The sequence below is a fragment of the Nothoprocta perdicaria genome, unplaced genomic scaffold, assembly GCF_003342845.1.
Source record: "Nothoprocta perdicaria isolate Ctin4 unplaced genomic scaffold, notPer1 scaffold_261, whole genome shotgun sequence".
Lineage (NCBI taxonomy): Eukaryota > Metazoa > Chordata > Aves > Tinamiformes > Tinamidae > Nothoprocta > Nothoprocta perdicaria.
In genome coordinates this window covers 107322-122083 of record NW_020455490.1, presented here as the reverse complement: position 1 = coordinate 122083, position 14762 = coordinate 107322, and the positions used below count along the sequence as shown (strand labels likewise).

Genomic DNA, 14762 nt, shown 5'->3' with positions numbered 1-14762 from the left:
CACAGCAAATGAAAAATATCACATGACTTTGGAGGTGTCTCAGTCCAGCAGAGTTAGTCCTGACTTGTGGGGAATGAACTGGATGAGTTGTTTGGTCAGCAGTAGCCTGCTTTCGTTCTGAGCAGCTGCCATCATTCTGRGAGGACCTAAAGAGGCCCTGGCCTCTGTCTCCTCCTGCTCTGCATGATGAAAATCCATCACGCTCACATGAAAAGAATAGTATTTCCATTGTATGATTGGCATGCGTCCAAGCATTTGAAGGGAGATGGTTGTCAAGGTCTGAAATGAATAGTGCTAGCCTGCTTCTGGCACTGCATCAGAACCTTTCATCCATCTGCACGTAGTCCTGATCGTGCAGAAGGGCCTTCAGACAAAGAAGTAGTAAGGACCATGAGTTCTTCTGAGAGCAGCRGTCTGCTCTGAATACCCTCTTTCCCACGACCTCTCAGATGCGGGCAAGAACCTGTCTCCATTCATGCTAAATTTTGGTGTATTTGGGACATGCTTGATTTGCTGAGGTGTGCTACATAGCCAGGGTGAATGTCCCCTCATGGCGTGAAGGCTGGATAGTACAGCTCTAGTGCATTAGAAATCTAGTTATTTTCACTTAAAAGTCTACAGTGAGGCACCAATAAGAATGAATACCAAGGTAAAATTGAAGAAGCCTTTTTTGTAATGAGCTGAGGGCTGCCTGAGAGGGGAGCCTGCTGCCTATGTGTATCTTCTGGTTCAGATACTTGAAGCATGGCAAGAACCTAGCAGAGCTGTTTCTAAAAGCATGCCTGTCAATACATTTCAGCCAGTAAATTTTGTTCTCTGGACAGATATTATAGATTCTGTTGTACYGAGAACAAATAGTAATAGGACAAAGTACTGAGGACAAATAGGACTTGACAATGTCAAGTGGGGGGTTTTGGCTTTTGTGGTTTTTTGTTGTTGTTGTTCAGATAGTTTTTCAAAAAGAGGAAACAAAGATCTAAACGAAGTTGCAATGAAAGTCATGATACTGCTTTGATTGTAATTTAGATACTAGCTTTGCTCTAACTCTCACAGCTTTAAAAAACAAGAACAAACCTTATGAATTAAAATGACTTTGGCTTTTGTTAAGTTAGTGCATTTAGAAGTAAATATCTGGTTTTTGCATGGGACCTTTGGGGGAAAAACAATGGAATGTTTATATACAAAACAGCCATTGTATAAGTGGTCTTTGTGATTGCTGGGGACTGTCACGTATTTAYGCACACTGCAAATGAAACCTTTTTCAGACCGTGTAGTTAATTTAAGTCACGTATTACTCATTGGATCTGTTCTCACAGTGCAGAATATATGAAGGCAAAGCGTGTTCCAAAATGGGACCTGTGCCACGTTTCATTTCTTTATGCTGGTGTTCCGAGTGAAAGAATTTTCTTTTTTAATGGTGTTACTTTCTGATTTGTTTTCAAACCATAAATATCTGTTTAGCTCTGGAAACCTACAGGGCTGCTCTGTGCTTATTTATGTGGAACTTGCATCTTTGAATAACCTTTCACATAAGCAAGCTCAGAATGTGTAATCACCAGTCAGGAGGGTTAAATGCATAAAACAAATCCATAAAATAAAATGAAAAGATTCCTTTCTCATTACAGTTCTGTTAAGTAAGTTCTGTTAGATTCATTTCTGCTAACTAAGACTGGATTTTCATTCTAGTAACGTGGGTCTCCCTGAGACGTGGTAGTGTATTGCTAACTCTAGACCTAAACCAAGTTTATTTCATCTAGGAACCACCATGAACTAGGCTGACCAGAGCATGTTTTTGCTGGCATGAGCTCTTTTCTGCACTAAGATCATTTGCCAGAACAGCTGGGCCTCAACCAGAATCTAGCACAGAGTAGATCTCGGTCTCTACCAAGGCAGTAAGAGCAGTAGCTGCATGGAAAAGCAATCTCAGCTAGTCAGGTAAATTGTGTGTTAATGTCCAGAGTTAGAAACCGTAGGATCTAAGACAAGCTGTTATTCATAATTATGTTAGTTCTTGCCATGTTTGTTTACATGTAATGAAGTTGCAGGTTTTCAGCTCTCACAGTTTTAGCCCTCTCTTCCATCCAAGCACCCCTACGGAAATAGAAATCRCGGAGTGTGAGCGCAAATGCAGGCTTAGTTACTGAAACCTGTTTATATAAGTGAAGTTCAAACCATTGCTAAAAAAGATAAATTGCTTCTTAAAGGAAGGTGAAATTTAATTTTAAAAGTTAATCAAGCTAGCTTGTCAAAATCTATGTGGAAATAGAATCTGACTGGCATGGGATTTGAGGAYTTTAGGCAGTAGGATGTAATAGTGGTTTTGCTAAACATTTGGTGGAAGTACAAGCCACTCCTAAACCCCTGAAGATGCAGTGGTTCTGTGTGATCGTAAATGAACATGTCATTGCAAATTTCATCGGAATGTGTCTTGGGAAACTGTTGTGACAAATGCCATCACAGCAGATTTTCATGTCATTTATCTGAGGTAACTAAGTGGCCACTGATTATCGAGGGTGTCAGAAAGTTTCTCCTTGTGGCGATGGGTTGCTGTGATTTCTGAGAAATTAATAATGTGAGATTTTTATACAAGTCTGTCATGCTTTGGTAATTGCATAAGCAGGCATTCTAGGGGAAAAGAAAAAAAGACTATCCCGAAATACTCCACAGTCCGGRTATTTTAGGGGTTTTATTAAATGCAGGGCTTTTTAACTCATCATGAATATGATAGGGGTTTTTTGTTTTTTGTTTTCGTGGTCAACAAGCCACATATCTCATATTTGGAGAGAAATTGCTTTTTTTGCAATTCTCTTCCTTGCCTCAGTTGTCTGTTGGAGAAGCCCTGCTTGAAAGCAGGGAAATGAACGGTGATTCCTTGTTGGTGTCTCCCAAGGAGATCATGGTTGTGCTCTCCTGGTTTTCCAACCTTCCCTCCAGTCTCCTGGCCATCCTTCCAGTCCATAACCACCTAGAGCCAGAACAATACAGTGACTTTTGCTTTTGTGTTCCCTTCCTTAACTTTTTTTCTCCCTTTTGTGGCAGCTTTGTCTCTCTCGCTGCCAGGCCCCTGTGTCATCTCAGTTTTCTGTGACTTAATTTTTCTTTCTGTTGCTGGATTCTTCCATCCTCCTTTGTTCCTTCTCCTTACTTATCTCTGGGTAATGTTCACTTTTCTGCTATTTCAGTTGCGTTTTCTGACCCCATACCTAGCACACCCCGCTCAACTGTATTCCCTCTATGCCTCTCTTTCCCAAGTGCTGAAAGCACAAGAGAGTTAAGCAAAGGTAATGCCAAAGGTAACGAGAACACCCACTTCCCGTGGCCTCGCTCTGCTGCCCACTCCTCCAATTCCCTCAGCGTGCGGCACRTGCGGGCTGCAGAGCGGAGGCAGCCCCGGCCGCGGCGGGAGCGGGCGGCACGCGGAGCGCCCCGCTCAGCCGCGCTGCCCCGCGTGCCTCTCTCCTAGAACCAGCAGCAGCAGAACCAGCACGGGGCGCAGGCGGCGCCGCAGCCGCCGGCGCAGGCGGCACCGCCGCCGCCGCAGCCGCCGCCGCAGCAGAGCAGCAGCCAGACCAACGGCACGGCCGGCGGCGCCGGTGCCGCGGCCGGGGGAGCCGCCGCCGCCGCCGCGGGGCTCCAGCACAGCCAGGACTCCAGCCTCAACCAGGTGCCTCCCACCAAGAAGCCGCGCATGGGGCCGTCAGGCGCCAACTCGGGCGGGCCTGTCCTGCCCTCGGAGTATCAGGTAAGTGCTCCCGTGCGGCCAACGGGGCCCTGCCCCGCTCCAAGCACACCTGGTAATGACTTTTCATTGCAGGCTCTGATACACTAGATAAAATTGTGGGTTTAAAGCCTATCACGGYACTAGAAGGGGAAAGGGTACTGCAGTCGGTGATTTTCAGGAGAGCACCAGTGCCCTATTGAGGACTGGCCCATTCCAGCAAAGCACTTAACCATACGCTCAGCTCGTACCATATATCAAATATCTGAGGGGAGAATGTAGGGAGGAAGGGGCCAAGCTCTTCTCATGGGTGTCCAGTGATAGGACTGAAGGGTAATGGGTATAAGCTGAAACCCAGGCAGTTCCATCCCCAGGTGAGGAAGAACTTCTTTCCCGTGAGGGTGCCAGAGCCCTGGCACAGGCTGCCCAGGGAGGCTGTGGAGTCTCCTCTGGAGATCTTCCAAACCCGCCTGGATGCCGCCCTGTGCCCCGTGCTCTGGGTGTCCCTGCTGGAGCAGGGGGTTGGACTGGATGACCTCTGGAGGTCCCTGCCAACCTCAACCACTSTGTGATTCTGTGATTTGAGAATACCTTACTGAAGTCAGTAGACCCCTTGCATGCGTTCAGGTGCTGTGGTGGATCAAGTTCAGAATACCCAGCTCTTGGCAAGGTTAAGTCATATATGACAAACAGGAGCCAAGCTAGTATCAGGCCCTTTCGTTAGATTTTTAGTTTATTCTAGCTCGTCTCATCGCAATCCCTAAATAAAAGCAGCATCACTGAATTCTTTTCGAGTTTGCATACCTTCCTAGAATTATGGTTTCTCTCCTCTGAAAAAAAATGGATTTAGACAGTATATATAAAGCACTGGATGAACAAGAATTGCTATTAATATAGAAGAAAAAGTAGATATTACAAGATAAGGATTTTATCTGCTTCAGTGTTTTGAGAGGATTGCTTTTAACTTAAACAATAAAAAAAAAAAAAAAAAAAGGAAAAGCTGTGGAGTTGCTTTGACTTAGGCCTCCGGATCTCCTCCATAGACAATTGGTTTGTCAGTGCCAAACATTTTTCTCCCCTTTCTGTTTTACTCTTACTTACAAATGCTCATGGAGACATTGAGGRCAATTTCAGGGTAAAGACAACTAGGTTTCTTTTTTGAAAACTTCCAGACAGGCTTGAGGTCTGGACAGATCCCTGCAGCTGTCTGGCTACGTAGTATTTATGGCTGGCCTGATTGGGTCTATATTTTGGGGACTGGTGTGCTCTGCTTGATGATATCCATTATAGGATGCTTTTAAAACTCTCTGAATTGTTGGCAAGCTTCCCCCTTGCAAGTTTTTAGCAGTCTGATTCTCGTCTTTTGAGATAATTAGATTCTTTTTTTCCCCTGTGACTCCTTCCTTCTAGACGTTTCCTTTGATGCCTGTGCCGTTAATGATCTATGTGTTCCCTTTACGTCACCTACCAAATTGTATGATCTGATTATCCATTTTTACACTTGTGTTTGGCTCTCTGCCATTCGATCCTGGTAGGCTCACTCCTGTTCCAGAAAGGAATGTCTGCAATTTGTCCAAGTCTGACTTTGTTAAAACAAATTCCCTTCTGTGGAACTCAAATAAGCGTGGGCAAGTTAATATGTTCTTGTAGTCTTACAGCATTAATTTAATCCATTATATCTTATTCAGAAGTAGGAAGAAGAATCCCAAAACTTTGGCTTGATTTAGCCTTTAATCTAAAATCTCTCCTGCAAATATTTTTGCAGCAGCAAACACCAACACCAGTCTTTGCTGCTTCCACAAGTGACAGTGCAATCCCTTAACTTTACTAGGCACTCCCTATGTGGTCTTGCTTAGCACTGGAAACTGATGCTTTTCATCCAGAACTAGTTCCTACATAATAAGCAAAAGCTGCAAAAGCTTGAAGAATTCTGAGACAAATGCCAGGTTTGGGGCATTCTCTCAGTCATCCAGGCAYGCATGCCAAGCGTAATGTGGTTGCTAGTAGCATGCTTGCTGCTGAGGGACGTCTCTTCCAAAGCCAGTGTCTTGAGCTGTTGTCCCCCAGACTGTCCCTTGCACCCCAAGGAGTCACACCACGCAACCTAGGGGGAATGCTGATGTTATGTGGAGGTACAGTGGCCACACAGCAGACCTGTTAAGTTATAAACCTGTGCAAAGAATGCGTGAGGAGCTGAAATGTTTTACACTGCCCATACCTGGGGTTTTACTGTTCATCATCCATCTGGAAGACTATCGGGACGCTTGCGCAGCTCTCCTAGTTGGGATCCGGTTGTTGGATGAGACTTGGGTATTGCCCTCACTGAAGAGGCATCTCTTCCCCTTTCCCCACAGGGTTTCCATTGAGGAATCTAACTTTTTCATGGGATTTGGGGTTTGTGTAACTCGTAGTTTTGGTATTTGGTCAGAGTATAGGTGCTTAGCACTTTTCCTGGAGGACTCTTGTTGGCTGCAGTCCCCTGGGCAGAGCTGGATGGAGCCATCACTAAGCAGTGACCAGAACTCCTTGCTGAATGAGTCTCTGCCTCTTGGGACTTTCTTGTGCACTGGGGTGAAGTTTGCCCTGCTAGAGAGCCTCTTGTACAAGTGCTCTTCATGCAAACAGGGATTTCTGATGGGTGGAATGTTTTAGGGAAGAAATGCTGATGCAGTTCACTGCTGATGCTTGAAGGGTTTGGTAACAACCGTGCAGTTCAAGCAGGCTGGAGGTSGCAGATGATGCTGGAATTTGGCTTGCTGAGGTCAGGGTCCCTCACAACATCTGAGATGCTGAAGAAAAGAGCATCCAGGGAAGTGAATGCTGGGATGTTGCCTGCCTGTAAGTGGGTACCTTCCTTCCAGGAGATAAAACAGCAGGTAGGAAGTTGGGTTGATACCATTTTAGGTTAATGAAGTCATATGGCTGTCTTTCTCAGCAATAGAATGCATCAGCTCTCTGTAACTTTTATTTCTGCCTTTCTTGAAAAGGGTGCTTGTGCTTAACAGTTGTTTCTCTGTGCGTTAATTTAACAGGGCTGTACAATAATGATAGGCTGCAGTTTCAGAAACAATTGAAATGCAGATATATTTCAACGAGCTTTGGAGAGCTCAAGGGTTTCCCGAGGTTCGTAGTGCTCCCGGCCTGTTCTTCATTCGCTCACGCCCCTCTCTCTCTCCCCAGCACTCCAGCTCACGCCTGAGTTACCAAAGCAACATTCAGGGATCTTCTCAGTCCCAGAGTACGATGGGCTACTCCACGTCGTCTCAGCAGAGCTCTCAGTACCACCAGTCTCACCAGRCTCACAGGTACTGAGGCCTCACAGACTGCACTCGGAAAGGGGTGGACTCCAAGCCACAAGACTCCAGCAATATGAAGTTCACATCGACGAGAAGAACCAAAAATACAGACTGTGATGCAGAATGAAAATTTACCCTTGCTAAAGGAAAACTTCACTTACTGAAGACTTTTTTCCTGCCCCCTGCCCCGGCTCTGTCCCTTTATTGCCATAGAGGAGATTCTGGAGAAGTTTTTCCTTCCTCCCTTCCCCTGCATGTGTTTTCTTGTGGTTACTCTGATGAACCCTTCTGATCTGAACCCAGCACTTAACTTCTTTAACCTTTGGAATTTTGAAGGATTCCTGGTGCACCTTCCTTATACTGTAGTGATTGCCATAAATCTGTCTTTTCAAATCTCTTTGATGGGATTTTAAAGTTTTAAAATCTTGAACTCCCAGGCTTTCAAGCTTGTATATAGTTAGTTTTATACTAGGCAAACCAGTTTAGCTATACAGGTATATTGCACCTTTTTAAAGCACTATGTTATTTTCACAGGATATTACTGTTTTGCTCATGGATGTCAAGAACAGCAAATTTTACTGTTCCAGAGTATTTTACTATTCTGTTTTTATTAGTCTAGTTTTCAGGCGAGGTCTTAAAAATAAAAAGGAAAAGAAAAAAGGAAAAGGGGAAAAAAAGGAAAAAAAKAAAAAAAAAAGAGAGAAAAAAAAGCAACCCAAGTCTCTGTCTGCAGCAACAAATATGCTTCATGCTACTGGACTGAACACCAGACAAAAAGATTGCTGATATTTCTTAGCTCATTCACATTGAATTCTTGAAATCGCAGTGATCGTGCGCTGACTCGTTTTAACTTAAGCGTCATTTTAAATGAAACCATGACAGTCACATCAAAAGGAGATGCTTTCAGGATCCATTGGAACAGAAGAATGGAATGTCTTCCCAGGCTGGACACCAAAATAGTCAGGAAAATGTATTTACTGCCCTCAAGTCTCGGTAGGAGTGTGGCTGATAGGCTTGTTGTTCTGTTAAGCTGATTAATGCATTTAAGAGGTCTATACATTTAGCTTCTCTCTCACATCCCTGAGTTGGTTTCCTAAGTATAAAGGTGGTAGAACTTCTAAGATTTGCAAAAGCAAATACACTTAATCATTTTATGTCAGAATGAATAATTAAGAAAAAGAAATATTGTGTAGTTTGAAAGGCATGTTGGACATTTGCTCCTTTTTCATGTTTATAATGCATATTCTGTTTCCCTCACATTGCAGTGATTAACCCAGATTAGTTACACCAGATGCGCTTGATTGCACTGAAATGTTTCTTTTTCCCTAGAGCAAACATGTTTTGATTGTGCCTAAAGACTGTAAGTGGATGGGTAGCTGGCAGTAAATCCCCAGTAAATAAGCAGAGTTCATAAGCATAATCAGAGGATCATTGTCCAACTTCTGCAACCACAGTTATTTGGAGAGACACAACATGTAATTTGGGGCAGCTTCATTTTTTTTTCCAGCCTTTAGAAATAGGGCTGATTCCTGTTGCATAAAACTAGGGGAAAAAAATAATGTATTTAGAAAGCTACTAGCTGTGTAACATCAGCTAGTTCTTCTAAAATTGCTCATCCAGAGAAAAGGTGAAGCAGGACAGGTTTATATGTAAAGAGTAAAAGTGCCAGGCCCTTACACTGCCAAATGTGCTCTTCTGTCCAGTGTCTGTGCAAGAAACAGCAAATACCAGTGCACAGTCACACAGAAATGATGGTCAGACCTGGCAAGATTAGCAGATCTGTTTGCTCTGAGGAGAATGCCTTTTTTTTTTCTTTTAATCACAACTGGACAAGAGGAAAAAATATGTTTTTCTACTGGGTTTAATCTCCCCAACACCTTTCGTGCCCTCCCGCCCCCTCAGAAATGTGTTGTTTCCATGCCTTGCGTGAGCACTTGGTTTGGTGTGGCTGTGTTTGCTGTCAAGTGGCTTGGACAAGACCCAGCTTCCCTGGAGAAGGGGCTGAAACCTCCTTTTGTCATCAGGTGGGTGGGAAGGTGGTGAAAATGAAAAGCAATTTGCAGGAAAAGAAAAGTCACCAGTTCTGTCAAGGGAAAAGTTATCTCCCAAGGGGTATTTTTCATGTGTAGTCCTCACGATGCTACATATTATATATACCCTGGTAGCCTGTCTGAAGGCACAGATTTTTACTGTTTATTCTATTTCAGTGAGTTCAGGGTTACGTTCTTTCCATAGGTGGAATTTCCCACCTCTTACCACTGTTAGGAGAAAGCACCTTTCAGCCAATAGAGACTTGACCAATGCCATACGATACCAGTGTCTCGATGTCTTATGATTTGACTTTTGCTTTTCTGGAAAGGAACCTTTGGCAGAGTGATTTTGCTTGTCCCTCCGGTGCTTTTCACCCTTCCCTCCTCTCCCCGCGCTCTCCTCTCTTCCTCGTAGTTTCCTAGCGTTTGTCCTGCCCGTTCGGGAGCCCGCAGCCCATCCCCGGGACTGAGGTAGTGGCCGGCGGTGACGGGGAGCCGTGATGCCCGAGGGTCCAGCTGGGCTCCTGCRCCCCGAGGCAGACCCGCCGCGGCGCCAGGTCCACGTGTGCCGGGTGGAATGCCACGGTGCTGCGCGGTGCTGTGGGCGGCTGCGCTTCCGGAGCCACTGCCCGGAGCCTGGGCTAAGCCAGAGGGATGTTGGTGGTTTGGGAGGCCCCACAGCCGTCTCAGGGTGTTCATGAGGCCCCTCAGCCATCTGGGATGTTCGTGAGGCCTCTCAGCTGTCCCGGGATGTTCGTGAGGCCCTGCAGCCATCCCGGGATGTTAGTAGTTCGGGAGGCCTCGCAGCTGTCCAGGGATGTTGGTGAGGCCCCGCAGACATCCCGGGATGTTGGTGGTTCATGAGGCCCTGCAGTCGTCCCAGGATCGTCCCATGGGGTCCCACAGCCATCCTGGGATGTTTGTGAGGCCCCTCAGCCATCCCGGGATGTTCATGAGGCCCTACAGCCATCCGGGATGTTGGTGAGGCCCCCTCAACTGTCCCAGGATGATCATGAGGTCCCTCAGCCATCCTGGGATGCTCACGAGGCCCTGCAGCCATCCCAAGGTATTGGTGAGGCCCTGCAGCCATCCCAGGATATTTGTGAGGCCCCGCAGCCATCCAGGGATGTTCATGAGGCCCCACAGCCATCCCAGGATGTTGGTGGCTGCTGAGGCCCCTCAGCCGTCCCCCATTGCAGCCCGCTCCGTTGCGTGCGTGGAGGCCGAGCCGGGCCCGGCGCCACCGGAGCGGGAGAGCCATCGGGAGAGCTGTCGGGATCCGAAGCGGCTGTGGCAGGACGAGCGCTGGGCACACGCTGCCTGCCTGCCTTCTGCCTGCGAGACCCTCTGCCCWTCYCGGGAACCTTAACACGCGCTTGGGGCGGGCAGCGGTGCTGGCCAAAGGAGCCGTGTAGGAAGCCAGGACCGCATCATTTACACAAACATATATATATATATATATATATATATATATATATTTTTTTTTTTCTTGTTCAGTTTTGTTAGTTCCTAACTTTGTCTTAGCCCTTGCTGCCCTCACCAAAGTGTTTCACGCCGGTAGCGAGAGGACCAATCGCCGCTGCAGCCGGAGTTTCCTCCTTCCCATCGGGAGAGCGGGCCCCAAAATGCCGTTTTTCCTGGCTCGGGATGAGTGAGGAATGGGATTAGCAGCCTAGTCCRCGTTGGAGGAGTTTATGTAGCACAAACGGCACCGTGAAGGAGACCTCGAGGGGAAGCTATGCGTCCCACACTGCATCTGTGGCACTGTATTGGGGAGGGGGGGAGGGTTCCAATATGTATCATATTTTATATAAACATAATAAGCCTAGTTCCCCTTCGTAATCTTCAGGAATGGTACTTTAACACCATTAAGCAAAGAGCTCTTTTAGGATTAAATAAATGTATTGTACATATAAGGCCATATGTAATCTTCTTTAAAAAAAAAAAAGTCGCCGGACAGGAGCGATGTGTATTACTATATGAAAAAAAGTCCTTAATGCACTGTTATCTCCTAAATATTTAGTAGTAAATTAATACTATTTAATTTTTTAAAAAATTTGTCTTGTGTAGACACTAAAAAGTATTACACAAAAGGTGGACAGAACACGTCCTTTTTAACAGCAATTTAAAGAACTTTTTATATATGTAAGGTAGTATACTTTTCAAATTGTTCTAGTTGTATTTTCCCATGTTTACTATTTGTGGAAGTGTGCCTGTCTCTATTCAGTTATGTTTTTTTCCTATTAATTTCATGCACGCATCTTTCGTTTTTGTAGTTTTCATTAGGTTCTGTACGCGCCTCGTGCTGCCCCAACACGTCGCCGCTTCAGTTCTGTGGTGGCCACATTCAGCAGTGCCCATGCCCATGGGGTGGCAAGACCACAAAACAAACTCTTTGTTCCTCATTCTAGAGTTAAGAGTTTACTGCTTTTAAGTTGTCCTGATGTCACTCTTGAAATGACTGTTAAAACTAAACTATGAGTTCATTGCATTTATTTTATATTCTTGGTTGTAATGAAATGGAATTGACTTTGCTTCAGTGTGAATTTTTTTAATAAAATAATATACATTTGTAATAATAATAAAAAGTTCAAATCAAATAAGTGTGCTGAAAAGTTTTGGTTTTTTTTTTTTTTTTTTTTTTTTTGTCATTATCACATAGGCAACCTATAGGGAAAATACAGCCCACAGAATTGCTGTTGTAATTATATTCAGGATGTTTATGCTATCATACACCACACAAAACAAAGCTTGCAAAACCTCAGAGCTGAAATTGCAACTTTTAAAATGCCCACGAGGATATCCATGCTTGTGTGTCTATCGAAAGAGAATGAAGCTTTATGGAAAACAAAATAGCAGGAATGGCTCTCTTAGGTTTCCTCCTCTGTTCAAATGCATTCTGGCATATCGCACTGATGCCGCTTGTTGAGATTTGTCACTCCTGGCATGATGATCCAGGAGTGATGATCTAGACTTGTCTTCTGGAAAAAAATAAACCAAATTGTTCTACAACATCCTTCCTCCCAYTCAGCCATGAAGGATTTCAGCTCTTCCAGGTGACAACATGGAGAGTRTGAGCTTGAATTTGATGACATTTGYCAACGTGAATGTTTGGGCTTTGCTAATCTGTGTGTTTCAGTGCCATCCAATCCTCGTTTCACAAATGGATAATTATTTCTTCTAAAAAGCTGCACCTGTTTTCTCCATAGCACTTGCCTGTATAGGAAGGGTTGGGATTTATTGAGTTTSTGTTGTACCTTTTGCACAAAGGTATTGATAGGGTTAGACTTCTACACAAGGGCAACGGCAGCAGGGGAATTCTGACCGGTGCTTAACGTGCCCAAGGGTTGTGCTTGTGGCCGTAATGCTTTAGACCTAGACACCTCCAACGGCGTTCTGCAGAATGAGGGTGCAGGTGCTGCTTACAGGATACTGGAGCGTTGGAGAAGGATTTAGATGATAGTGATGATGGAAGGGGAAATGTAAGTGCCTTGAGATTTCAAGAAAATACATGTTTTTACAGTTTCCTTCCCGCTTCCATGGGTGCGTGCCTACCATGTGGTGTGGTGGGAAGACCGCACGATCTCCGTGGCTTTGACTTGGATGTCGCTGTGGAAATGTCCAGTGTTGGCCCTGTCCCAATCCCACGTTCGCTCTTCTACAGCGCTTCTCACTGCCTTTCCTACTTGGCCATCAATTTGTAGTGGAATCCAAGCCTTCCCTATACTGATTTCAGTTGTAGCAGGTTCTCAGTCCTTGCCCTCTGGGCAAGTGGCATTTTACAGCCATTCAGAAAAGTGCAAGATCAGTTCTTGGCTACTCTCTGCCCTGTTCCTGCCCCCTTTGCGTTGCTGCATGGGCTCTGCCGTCTCTTGCTGTGGATGTAACCTGCTCTCCACCCTTTTAATCACCCCTGGARCTTGTTTTTCCATCCCACTTTTTCAGGCCAAGAAGCCATCTCTGGGACTGATCATGCCACCAGGTCCACCTCAGTCTCTCACTCACCTGCCCTTTTAGGTTTCCAAATAGGCATTTTTGTGTTCGTTCTCCAATCGCCCCTTGTTCCTGGCAGACCTTGCTCATGGCATATGTGTCTAAAAACATCCCTCCTAGATGTCTTCTGAATCCTTCATTCAATCGATCCCTTTAGCTGTGATGTCTACAGCAGTTTAATTTTTCAAGCTGCTGAATCCCCGTTATTCTACTCCTGAATATTGCCTCGCTGCTCCGCTGTGCCCTGCAGTCCATCTGCATCYCCTGCCGCCTCTCTGCACCACCCCGGTGAGCTCCCTCACATGGGAATGGCCATTTGGGTCTAACTCAGTGGTTTCTTGACCAGGTTCTACTGCAATGCAAATAACCACAGACAAATAGCATCTGTCTTGGACRCTGTGCAGCAGTAATGAGAGAATTCATTTTCCTGTGCTGTTTGAAACATGAAACACTGTGTTGATGCCAAGTATTATCATGTTGATCTAGCTCAGCTTGGAATTGGAACAAGGAATTGTTCCAATAGCCAGGAAAGGTTGACTGTGATTTACTGGTGATCACAATTGACTTACTTTACTACGATTTACATACGGTTACGATGTTTTTAACAGCTAGGAACTGTTTTGTTGTGTTTATGTTCTGGAGAACTTTGTGCCCGTCTTTAAATTTGCAGAAAAAAACAGTCAGCACCCTTGATGTATTTTGKTATTTTTATAGTAACAGATAAACATATTATTGCGTAATGACTCCAGTGACTGGTTTTTCATTTGCAATAAATATTTATTAAAGCAATAATTGTTGGAGGTTGATTAAAACCACCAGCAAAGTTATGAAAGATGTGTGTACAATCATAGCTAAGCTGTTGAAATGCCTGTGCAAGTACCACAGTTTTTATGTAACAGGTATCCACAGTAAATATTTTCAAAATTAGTATCAGTTATTATTTAAAGCACGAAAATAATGCCAACAACTTTTATATAACATCCTTGTTTTGCAATACTGCTATGGGATCASTTTCCCTGGGGTTATCAACCAGCATCCTGGTAAGTGTATTGGTCTGTAATGGGCCTTTTTGGTGATTATTTTGTAGCATGTTCTCTGAGACATCTTCAGTAGACCACCTGGGATCTTTATGTATCTTTTATGTATTTTTTGTCCCACAGGACACTATAACATGTCCTGTTTAGTGAAGTACCAAATATGTGAAGTACTGAATTCTTCATAGCTATCCTCAATAGCTTCAGAAGATGGAGTTTTCATTATGGACCAGGTCCAGTTGAAGAATGTATGGCTTAAAAGCCTTTCAAGGCAGTATTTTAGCCTACACTGGTAAGATTTTTCCCTACACCCACACATGGAAGTTCTTCGGGATGCTAGAAAACCAAGTATGCAGCCTCTTGATCTTGTAAGCTTAGCTTACAAGGCTAGCTACCTGAAGTTCTCGAGAACATACTGACCTTAAAAAATGTCTTCTTAAATATATTTTAATCACTTACACTCTTAAAAATATTCTACCATTACCTGGGGAATGAGGTATAGCTCTACACTGGAAATATGACCTGTAAATCTGATCAGGCGCAGTCATCAATTCTGAGTCCTGGTGGTGTAAACGAATCTGATGGTTTAAACAAGTGGAAAGTGGACTTTAACCTGTAAACTTAGGTCAAGCACATTCATGTACGAAAAGTAATCTTTTGTTTTGTTTTGTTGGAGAGGAGAGGAGAGGAG

At 44.6% G+C, this 14762-nt stretch overlaps 1 protein-coding gene across 1 annotated transcript in view; it reads left to right on the top strand.

Annotated features, from left to right (window-relative positions):
- The window catches only part of CDK19 (cyclin dependent kinase 19), a 109351-nt gene extending 101726 nt beyond the window's left edge, over window positions 1-7625 (top strand). Inside the window, exons 12-13 of the mRNA XM_026040697.1 lie at window positions 3464-3742; window positions 6899-7625. Coding sequence (XP_025896482.1) covers window positions 3464-3742; window positions 6899-7030 — 411 coding nt within the window. The 3' untranslated portion in view covers window positions 7031-7625. The remainder of the gene's footprint in view (window positions 1-3463; window positions 3743-6898) is intronic.
- Window positions 7626-14762: the final 7137 nt, after the last annotated feature.